Below are 12,425 nucleotides of genomic sequence, written 5' to 3'. Positions count from 1 at the left end.
ATTTTGAACTTCTACGTCACTGACTGTTTATGGATCTCTTCAGTCAAGTCTGTGATAGCGTCAGATTCAAGATGGTGAATAATATATTTAATATTGCACAAGTGTTGCAAAGTACTGATATTTGCACCCATTAAATGTGTTCCCGTTTCGTAATCAGAGTTGAAGCTTTTATGAACACTTGGAGGGGAGGAGGATCAATCAATACAACAAAGGATTTTAAAATAAAAAATAAAAAACGAAGTGGTACGTAAAAAAACAATGATGAAAACTTAAATAGAACAATGTTTTACCTAAACCAAGACAAGTAAGGTACAGGAAAGAAAAGTCTCCATAATGCCTTGCATGAATTGTGTATATGAATTGTGTATTATACTGGTAACCTCTAATTATTTTATTATTAATTTAATGTTGGATGAGTATGGAACTCGGATAGTAATTGATTTATAAGGTAGCCTCGTTATCCCGACAAAAAAATTTACATACGTAGGTCTGAAAAATCTATTTTTGTCAAAAAGCGACTACTTCCGGCTCGTGTAACGTACTATCGACCTAAGTTTCTAGTGCCGTAGTTGAGTTTACGTTTTTAAACCCTATGTAGAAAATATACATACATACATAAAACTGAGAAGCCTATTACGGTGTAGGAGGACATTTGTATTATGTTCGCGTAACTTTCCAAAATAATGGTTGCGTTTTATTTCTTGTTGGTTTTCGGTTGTAGTCTGGGAAGAATGGATCGTGAGGTATTTTATTGATCATTAAACAGTTTTCTCTTAAGCCACTGTTAAAATGCCGCACCACCGTATATGAAAACATTCGCAGCATTGTTCCTCAATGTTGGTATTATAACACATTTTTAATAATATCTACAATGCCTTAAAAAGTTTTAATTCATCACCGGTGAAATCTGAAGTAAAAGTTAAATATCAAATTTGTTTTTGCTGTCTAAATGACATTACTGATGAAACAGAATATACGTAATATTTAGTAAAGTTTAAAAGTAAACCGATGTTACAACCACTTTATCGAATGTGAATTAAAATGTCAACAGTTGTTTAGTAGAAATTAAATTTGGATAATGAAACATAATTATTACCATTTATTCCAAATTTCTAGATATTCCAGGCAACTTACTCAATCTTTCTCTTGAGAAACACTTTCCTCGGATTCGGATTTCGAGATTTTTGTGTGTGAAATATTTAACAAAAAGAATTGGTCAAGCCGTTCTCCAGATTAGGGATTAGCAGAACGTTTTGCGATTTATTTTTATTTGTAAAGATAAATAAAATCCAATTTTGTAATTATAACACTACTATATATATATATATATATATATATATATATATATATATATATATATAGTATGTATATATATATCCATTTTTACAGGTTAAAAATTTTTGCTTTGAATTATAAGGTAAAGTAAAAGTAAAAAAAAACTAAATATTTTCTCAAAGTCTGCACATGTTGGCCAAATAATACATATATACCAAATTTATAATAGAAAAGTCTATCCTAAATACAGAAATATGTGACGTTGTAAGGTTCTTTGAGTATATATTTCTGTTTTTCAAAACGTATTGTGTTTAAAACAACAAACAACACATTCGCGTCTCACAGACACAAATGGCCATTTTGTAGACTCCGCGAAATCCAGAGACCACTAAATATGAAGATCAACTTCGTTTGGCATAGCTTCATTTGCCCTTAATATTACCAATAGAACTGTTTCAACCAGAGCTTGTTGGACGTCGCAATTTGAGAATTGTGCATTTAGAAAACGGCGGCCCCGACACAAATTGCAACATCCGAAGATCAAAGGGCTAAGTAAGAAATAATAAGGTTTAATATAACATAAGGATGAGTTTATACCAATACTGTACACAAAACTGGTGTTATATCTTCTGAGATAAACTTGCGATAAGAGAAGACAAATTAACCGTGATCACACCGTATCAGTTGCGACCGTAGTAAGTAGTTTATGGAGCGGTTATGAACCATTAACAGGTAAGGACTGTAACTGCACTGAACTCAGCTGATTACGAACTGTATGACGCAGCTACAGCCACCAACATCACCAGGAATCTCGGGGTTCTCAGGCATCTGGATGTCGTCACCACCATCTGCGTGCTTCACACTTCCGTCTACTCACTAGGAGTTCTCTGCATTGTTTTCATGTTATTTTGTCGAAGTAAGCCAATCACAAATGATGTGTGAACTGAGAAACATTCTTGGTAAGCAACTCGAATTCCAGTAATTCATAAAAACTCTGGAAGAACGATTAGAGTAATAATCCAGCAGTCATGCATGAAATGTATGAATTTTTGAGGTGCTGTTTGGATATATATAATAATACGAGATTTACACCTGAATTGCTTTTGAAAAATTTAGGGGGGCAAAAAATATTGATCAGACTTTTCAGTTGCTTATAGCACTAAAACTAAGCATCCTATGGGGGAAATTATCAAATAAATCGTTAGAAAATTTACTTCAAAATTGACTAGTCAAACATATTTTTCAGCCTAGTAGGTACTGAGGCTGAAGTAAGTTAGTAGCGAATACAAAAATGTAAAAAAACTGTTTTTGTGCATTTCATTTGAAGTTACAGGCAAATTAGGAAATTTTGGCAATTGCCTAATCAGACCCAACTAAAATCGGCTGAACAATTTTTAAATTTTGACAGTATGTACAAGAATCATAGCTTCATTATAACGGCATTTTCTTTATTCCCTTATCAATTAAAGATAATATATTAACTTCATTAAATAGAATTTATAAAATGTATATAATTTGTCACCTCTAAACAAAATAACTCTTGTGTAAGAATAGAAAATACATCACTCTCTGAAGCTGTAAGTCGTCTATGTACTGTAAAAAATACCATTTTATCTACAGCCATTTTTATTTAGGCCTGGTTGAAACATTGTGTACATTTCCTACTTTGAGTGATAAAAATGTTGTAGGTATTCAGAAAAGTTCCGTAAAGAGGTATGAATTTAACATAAAAACATATTTTTCAAACCCAAAATCGATTTTATCTCCTTATGTAAAAAGAAAGAGCTTTAGTTTATTGTTACATAAATTGAAAATTGTGTTGATGAAACTAGCCAGAGGAACAATAACTGTTACTCATGGTTACACTTAAAATACTATGCTAGTAAATAGCATAATAGTGATTAATACATCGATTTTATAGAAATCTTCCAATAGCACTCCTCACAGATGTTTTATCATGCGGATATTTGGGCTTTATATATATATACATATATATATATATATATATATATATATATATATATATATGTGTGTGTGTGTGTGTGTGTGTGTGTGTGTGTGTGTGTGTGTGTGTGTGTGTGTGTGTGTGTGTGTGTGTGTGTGTGTGTGTTTAGAGGTTTATACGAGCCATTCCATGTCAAATCAACACACTTTAGATGAATATTTTACCTAAAACTTTAAGATTTTGCTATATTTTTGTATATTCATAATAAGTGCTGAAACAATTTCAGAAATGTCTGTTTTTTTTATTTATTCAAAACGTAACATACAATTTTACAAATGGTCTGAGAAGAAAACTTAAAATTGTTGTTTCTCTATCTCAGAACTCACTATAATTATTAAAATAAACAAAAATCTAAAATGGTATGTTAAACTGATTGTGTTTCAGGCTTATGAACACGATATCTGCCGTAATTTTTATCGGGTTCAAACTACACTTTGTATAGAAAAGTAATTTCACATGGCTTGTTTAAGTTAGTTAACCAGTCTCAACTAATGAATAGTTTGAATATTGTGGCCTTTTTATTTAAGCTACATTTTTATCTCTGCTATTTGGTTATATGGTTGTAAGTAATCTTTTCTCAGGTAATTTTGTAAATATTTAATAAGGTTTTAAACTAGGTCCTGTACTAAGTAACACTATACAGTACGTAACATAGCTGTACTGTTCTATTACAGGAATGGTTGTGAAGTCAGTGACAGCGTCATATTCCAGACGCGCAATAAAAGGAAGGTGAATTGGAGCTAAATTCAACATTCGGTATACAGCAGTTTCACGGAAACACGAGGGAAAACGTAGGTATATGGTAACATAAAATCTTTACGAGTCAAAAGGTTTACAAACATTTTAGTAACTAGTATCTACGAAAAGAAATCCACGTTTTAGAACTAAATTTCTATGTTTAAATCTATGCGTATCATAAAAGCTTTAAATATGATAGTTACGAGGATATTAGCATGCCGTTAAAGAGTCATCATACCTCACCGTTGTAGAAATTAACGTTCAGCACTAATAAAGGATCTCCAGTTTTATATTTCGAGATGACAGCCTGACATGAAATCTATATCTTTCACCCACTGGCACGAGGAGGGTTGTTTGTTTTTCTAATCTTATCTAAAGATGATGTTGGGGGCTGAAACCAAACCACAGTAAAAGGTAAGAAACGAATGAACATATATATCTAGTTGGGAGTTTAGAAAGTCCAACGGTTAATTGATAGTAGTAGATCACAATAAATTAATTCAAATTCGCGACCAAAGCTCATACAATTAATCACTAACTAATTAAACTATAGTGAGATTAACATGAGTGTATCAAATGTTCATCTTCTTACATTCCCCCATTAACATTATAAAATTAGAAATAAAATGTTTTTGAAGATTCTCTTTAGTATTTTTGAATAGAGAAACGCCACCATACGAAGATTTTTGGTGGAGGGGGAAATAGGAAAGAGGAAATGTCAGATAATTGTTTTCGCTCTAGGTATTTACTGATGTTTCGGCATCTGAAGTTTAATATATCAAATGTTATGTGTAAAAATCCTGTACCCTAAGTTATGTTGTGCTAATCTTTATTATTGTAGTTCAGTAAGGTCAACACAGTTTGGTTAAAAGTAAAATAAAACAACCACCTTTTGTTGAAACACATATATTGACGTTGATATTGCTGGACGTATTGTCTCCGACTGGAATGGGTCACCGATTTTAGAGATCGAGGATGTAAATCTGTCTGCATTAAGTTAATGTATCAAATAAAACTATTAAATCGACTAAAGAATTGTATTTTAGGAATAAAATAAATCAGTCGAAAAGCTTTTGTGGAAATATATTGCTGAAATTATAAACATGAATCAAAATAGCTTTCTTTTGATATTGAGCGTTTGCTGGATGAGAAAATAAGTATAAAGACATATGATACAACTACAATAGTTAGCTCGGCTACTTTTATTAAAAGGTTTCTTCAAATCATAAAAATTCTACTTATATACATTGTTTTGTATGTCACAGGAAATTCTTCCACCATCTTTTAAAGTGATAAAATTAATTCCAATCTATAAGGGTATTTTCAAAACACCAACGTGTTAGCTACAGGCCAATTACGTTAACTAGAGTTTTATCTAAATTACTGGAGACGCGCGTTAGAAAACATTAAAAATACTGTCGTATAAAACAATTTTTCATGAAACGAATAGCTGAAATAAAAATTCATTATTGATTTTTATACGAGAATCATTAGCTAAGGCTTTTGATACTTTTTATGTAAAATTACTGCTACAGCCAATAAAATATATTGGAATACAAGAGAACTCTTGGAGGTGGCTTAAAAGCTATTTGTCCGATAGATATAAAGTTTTTTGAATTTTAGGACATTCAAGCGCTCCTCGGAAAAAATGAGTAAGAGTTTTGTATATTGTATTTGTTCTATTTCCATTTATATAAAAATGCTATTGTAATTCCTATGTTCATGACTTATTAAAATTTCCTGCTGAAAATTATTTTTATTGTAGACCTTTTTTATGCGTTACTTTAGCTATTTGTATAATATTCTCTAATAGTAAGATTTGAACAAAATTAGCATTTCTTATTGAATGAAATCCAAACAAATTGCTTATAACCGGCCACGTTGCAGTACTATGTTTATTAGTTTAAAATTTCACGATAGTGAAATATATAGTTTATAATACTGCTAAATTGATCGATTTTAAACTGAGAATAAATAGAAAATGTATTACCTTGTATACACGGCTACAAGTTTAACCCCTCAAATTCGTTAATTTAAATGCGAATTTGATTTAATGCGTGTCGGGTAGTTTTAATCTGCAAAGTTGGGGTTATAAATCTGCCATTATGAAAGAGATAGCCGGTGGTTTTGGCAATGTTTTAAAACTATCCCTTAAGCAAACTGTATAAATTATTTTTGACGTAATTCATGAAGACATCGATGATTTCCAATTTATCTGCCGTCTGATGCGATGATGAACGAGCCTATGGGAGTGTTCTGGGTCTAATGGCACTGAGGAGTCTTGGACTTCTACGACTGGATTGGCTACAAATTGGGAAGACCGATATTTGGTCCTCCTCTAATCTTTCACGTTATTTTATCACGGTATAGATAGAGAAATAAGTTTATTTTCAAAAATCAATATGGCTTATAGTCAGGAGAAAATGCACATAGTTTTTATTCTTTTTCTACTTTTAGAATTGGGTTGTACTGTTGAAAGCTACGAAATGAGGTAAACAATTATTGTTATTTTTAAATACCAGAAATATTTTTATCTAAAAACTAAAAATCTGCAGCTAGATATCGTGTCGTATTACTTCGATCAATCTAATGGTTCTTTCATTATTTTGCATTGTACACGTCGTATCACATTCACTGTATGTTACGCAGTATAGTTGTTCATACAGCATAAATAAATATAACATATTTTTATTATTTATATTTATTTTTACTCCTTAGTAATGGAAGAGTTTCATTTCCTAGTAGCTATACTGATAAGCTAACGCTCAGTCAAATTCAATGGAGAGACATTCACAATCATCGGACTCAAAGTTGACTATATTCATTTTTATTCATAGATAGATATGTCGAACGAAGCTTGATACAACATTTCAAGTATAAAGTTTCTATAACCGGGTTTGTTCTTTAGCTCTAAAGTTTCTATATCGTGTAAACAGACAGATAGATAAACTGATAGTAATAAATTGTTTGAGTGACAGTTTTTGCTAATGCTCTTCCATGGTGGAGTTTTAGTATTGTCAACGTCATTTACAAATCCTTATATTCCCCAAAATGACGCAGAATGTTTTGCTTGAATATATAAAATAACTCGACATTATTAATTATTATAATAAACTGACTTAACATCAAATTGATTTTTCAGGAGTTTAATCTCCTTGTAATAAAACCAATATACTGTATTCTAATTTATTATTATCCGTCCAATTAATATATTAGTCATTAATTTTATTAACATAAATTTTGTTAAATCTCTTTAAGAAAAGTCTACTAGATAAAATATTAAAACCATCTTGTAAAAATGCTAGACTTTTTAGAATTTTGCTTTTATAAAACGAGAGGTTAATAAAAAATTTGTTGGAGACAAGGCTATTAGTGAAACTCATTAATTATAATTATTAAAATAATTAGAACATCATACCAAAGTAATATTGGTTGATTTTACTTTACAATCATAACTAACATTGTTATGTATTTGTTTTTACGTACTCTGTTGCGACGAATTTTCTTGCTATAAAGTTAACATGAATACAAATTAAAATTGTATTAAAACAGAGGACAACTTCTATAATTTTCCAAATTTTATTACCTGAAAAATTCATATTTATAAATGTCCTTTTTCTGTTTATAGAGGATTTTTGTCTTTATAATAACTTTGCATGCAATCTTAGACATATTTTTAACCTTTAAGATACCAAACACAGTAAAAAAAATACCTCGTTAGAAATATAAAATATGATTTTATCCATCCCAGTACGAAATATTCTATAACTTTTTGCAATTTTAAACCTCATATTGATGTACAAATATTAGATAATATAAATGTATATTGCATTCATATTTTGCATTTGATTAAATAATAATTTAATCCATAAACGTATGTTACCTGATTAATTATAAGACATTTTTGTTCGTAAATAAGCAAACACGTATAATTATTGTATTATTTGTATTAAATAACCATATTAAATTGGTGTAATATTAAGTTATACAAAAATATGTAGCGTAATTAAACAAGATTTTATCCGTAACTGAAATAATCATACAACATACTAGTTTTTTTGCACATATATCAAATAATTGGAGGAATTAGAAATGTTAATTATATTTTCACTCAATAGTAATCTGTGTATAATAAAAATTTGAGTAAAAAAGAAGCAATCATAGACAAGGCAAATACATGCCAATTTATTTGGAAAATTGAGGAAATTTTATCCTGTTATAATATTTTTCCCTTGAAATGGAATGTTTCATGTTCCAAAAATGTACAATTGATAAAATCTGAATTCCAGAATAATACTTATTTAATTTGTATCCTTTCCAAATGAATTAAAAGAGGTGATTCAACTTCGAATTTGACAGACATAGTTTTAACGAATTGTCTAGTTTGAAACGAAAAAACAAACACAAATCTTCATTCAGAATTAGTAGCTCCAGAACCAACGTCTTGTTGTAATGTTTGAAATTTAAAATGTTTGTTGAGAATTCTCATGTATTTTCCTCATATACTTTTGATTTTTTATATTGTTTCTGTAAAGTTTATACATCTTTGTGGTATACCAAATTTAGGTTTTAATGTTTCATAACTACAAAACTGTTCAAAATCTCTCTCGCTTTCTCTCTCTCTCTCTCTCTCTCTCTCTCTCTCTCTCTCTCTCTCTCTCTCTCTCTCTCTCTCTATATATATATATATATATATATATATATATATATATATATATATATATATATATATATATATATATATATGGGACAGTAGCCGAAATTGTACCGGCGCCAATATTGTACCACCGCTGTTTTTATGCTTTACAAGGAATCCAGAGCGCTCTTACGCCGTTTAGTGGAACTAGTCAGTGGAGAACTGAAGTTGTAAAACGTTAACGTTTGTAGCTTTTGTTTCATCGAATTTTTTGTATTTCATTGTGTTTTAGTGTAGTTTTCCAGTTCCATACGTAAGGCTACAGCATCTGTAAAGGTATGTGCAAACCATTTTCAGACATAAACCTAAGAACAGCATATATTTAGGTGGATAAAACTAAGTTGTTTTCCTTCACCGGTTCATTTTTAGGTTAGGAATCGTGGTTTATTTACTTACAGTGCAAGTTGCCCTTATTGTACCACACCGAGTTGCCTAGATTGTACCGGTACAATTTTGGATGCCACTGGGTTTATTAGCCGCTACGCACTATGCTTAATGTCCAAATTAAATAAATAAATAACTAACACACCGTTATTGTGTGTTTTAGATGCCCAAAGGGAAATATGGGACTTGGAGTGTAGATGACATGAGCCGGGCTCTTCAAGCCTTCCGTAACGGGGACATGGGATTAAATGAATGCTGCAGGCAATATGGAGTCCCTAAGCTCACTTTACTCCACCACCTGAAGGGGACTAATGTCAAGGCAAATGAAGAAACGAAGTCATTTGGCCGAGGCAGTGTGTTACCACCAACAGTCGAGAAGGAGCTAGTTGACCACATTCTGAAATTAGAGACACTAATGTTTGGCCTTACGATCAATGATGTTCTACGGCTTGCATATCAAATCGTCGAGAAGAATCAAATATCACACAATTTTAACAAAGAAACCCAAATGGCAGGAAAGAAGTGGTTTTATGCTTTTAAAGCTCGCCATAAAGACATAATCTCACTGAGAGAACCTCAAGCAACATCGATGATGCGCGTCAAAGGATTTAACAAAAAGAATTTTCACGGATTTTTTGATCTTTTGGAAAAAGTTGTTGATGAGAATAAGATTGATGCAACTCGCATATTCAACGTTGACGAAACAGGTGTAAGCACTGTGCAGAACAAATGCCAAAAGGTTCTCGCACAAAAAGGTAAAAGGCAAGTTGGCTCAGTGTCCAGTGGAGAACGTGGAGTCAACACGACAGTTGTTTGCTGCGCGAGTGCTTCAGGAATTTACGTTCCACCCATGCTTATATTCAAGCGCATGCGAATGAACAATGATTTGAGGGTTGGTGCTCCACCTGGAAGTCCGGTCGAGATATTAGAATCTGGCTACATGACAAGTGATCTCTTTGTAAAATGGCTCAAGCATTTTATTGATTCTGTAAACCCAACAGTAGAAAAAAATGTTCTTCTGGTACTGGATGGTCATACAACGCACTCCAAGAATCTTGACGCACTTTTACTTGCTAGAGAGCACGGTGTAATAATGATACAATTGCCTGGGCATACAACACATCGCATGCAGCCTTTAGATAGATCATTTTTTAAGCCCTTCAAAGGTTACTACACTCAATCAGTTGAAAAGTGGCTTCGTTCTAACCCTGGATTATGTGTTACTCAGCTATAAGTAGCTGGTTTGATTGCTGAAGCTTACGGGAGAGCAGCAAGTATTAAAAATGCAGTTAATGGTTACCGAACCAGTGGAGTGTGGCCTGTTGATCGCCTGGTCTTCAAAGATCATGACTTTTATGTAGCTGATAATTTAAATGAGCATAAAGCCAATGAAACTGATGAAGATGTTGAAAATTAAGAGCCAAATGAGACAAATGAGGAACCAATTATAACAGAAGCTAATGTAGATAACGAAATACTCTGGCCTGAACTACCCAGTCCTCAGGAGAGTCTAGCTACGACTAACACACCCACTACTAAAAAACCCACTGAAGCAAGTCCAAGACTTAAAATATCGATTGATTCAATCTCCCCGATACCGAAACCTCATCCAGAATCCAAGAAGGGAACAGCACAAAAGGCAGTGGTTTTGACGCATAGTCCCTACAAAAAAGAGCTAGAATTAGCTAAACAGCTACAGTTAGCACAAGAACACGTAAAAGAATTGAAAATAAAATTGGGGAAAGTTAAAGCGAAATCGTCCAAGAAACGTGTAAGTGCCCCAAACATAAAATTAGAAGGTAAACTTATCTACAAAAAGAACAAAGAAGCTGTCAAGAGAAACTTTGCAAAAAAGAAATGTGAAAATCCTACCAAGCCTGTTCTTCTAAATGCGGCGTCAACCTCAAAACAAGCTGACATTGTTGTAGAGATGTGTGTTGATGAATGGTTCTGCTCGATTTGTGAGGAAAACAAAATTGAAGACATGATTCAATGCACAAAATGCCTTTCATGGAGCCACGAACTTTGTGCAGGAGTCCAACCTGGAACCCGAGCTTTTACTTGCATTGAATGTAAATAAAAATATTATGTGTGTTCAAACTGAATGTAATTGTTGTAAGCTATCGGAAAATAAATTGTATTGTATCAAACATAATTAATGGCTTTCATAGTCACATTTATTTTACCATACACTGATCCCTCTATATAATATACTATAGGTAGGCTATATATATATCTGTGTGTGTGTGTTTTTTTTTTTTTTTTTTTTTTTTTTTACTCGATCACGTAAAAACTACTGAACCGATTCTGCCAAAATGTTACTTGAACAATGTTATGGCCTTTGGTTAAAATACAGGCATATTATTATTTCAATAATCTCTCAGAGCTACGTCCCATGGGTCTCTGAAATTGAGAAAATTCCCATAAGAAATGAATTGTAAAAAACACATGCTACTAATTGAACAAGCCTATTAAAATTTAATCAAATGTGTTATATAAACATTTTAATATGACACAATCATATGTTCAATTATTCAGTGAAACAAGATTTTTTAGGTGTTTTTGGTTTGCAAATATCCGGAAAAATCCTGTTTCCTTCACAATCCCTCCATCGTCAAAAATAACCAAAGAATGTTCAAGTAATTTAAATTCCGGTTTACTTTTTTTTATTTCATCTTGAAAGAATATAGTTAGCTTCAAAGTAACAGCAGTTCTTATTTTAACTGCTGATGTTTCTATAATCAATTTTGAGCACAGAGCTTACACATATAATAAAACTTCAATCATATAATACAAAGTTTCGGTAAAAAGTATGTTTTAACTGTACATTTGAACAAGTATGTAATGCTTAATTAGTAGTGAAATATAAAATTTGTTACCGATTTAAAGACCATTATAAAACCTACCTTAGTTGTTTTTTTTTCATACACAAAGTAAACTCAACCAAGGCTTCGTAATGTAATTCTTTCGAAGCAGAATTGTTAACACGCGCGCAAAGCTTAAAATAATAGCTATTCTCAGTTTATCGTAACATCTAAAACTCTTAACAATAAACACTAAAAGATATGAACCCAAAATATGTGTACTTCCTTTTCAAAATTAAATTGAGATTCATCACTTATTACATCAAAAGTGCGTTAACTGAAAAGCTAAGTACTTCAACTTCAGGATTCCTCCATTCTGGCGTAGAATAGTTCAGTTGTTACTGGATTCGTTGGAACTATTTAATTATATATCATGGAATCCTGGTGAAAAATCAAGTTGTTTCATGGAAATAGCTTGTAATTCAATGGGTAACTGCTATTAGAATATAAAGGCAAATAAAAC

The 12,425-nt window shown here is 31.8% G+C and overlaps 1 protein-coding gene across 1 annotated transcript in view; it reads left to right on the top strand.

Moving 5' to 3' along the window:
• Positions 1-10,332, top strand: part of LOC124363528 — a 68,818-nt gene extending 58,486 nt beyond the window's left edge. Inside the window, exon 3 of the mRNA XM_046818777.1 lies at positions 9,262-10,332. Within this exon, the coding sequence (XP_046674733.1) occupies positions 9,262-10,332 (1,071 nt within the window). The remainder of the gene's footprint in view (positions 1-9,261) is intronic.
• The last annotated feature ends 2,093 nt before the right edge of the window (positions 10,333-12,425 follow it).

Source organism: Homalodisca vitripennis, chromosome 5 (assembly GCF_021130785.1).
Source record: "Homalodisca vitripennis isolate AUS2020 chromosome 5, UT_GWSS_2.1, whole genome shotgun sequence".
NCBI classification, from domain to species: Eukaryota; Metazoa; Arthropoda; class Insecta; order Hemiptera; family Cicadellidae; genus Homalodisca; species Homalodisca vitripennis.
The sequence above is the reverse complement of the archived record's forward strand: the minus strand, read 5'-3'. Positions and strand labels throughout refer to the sequence as shown.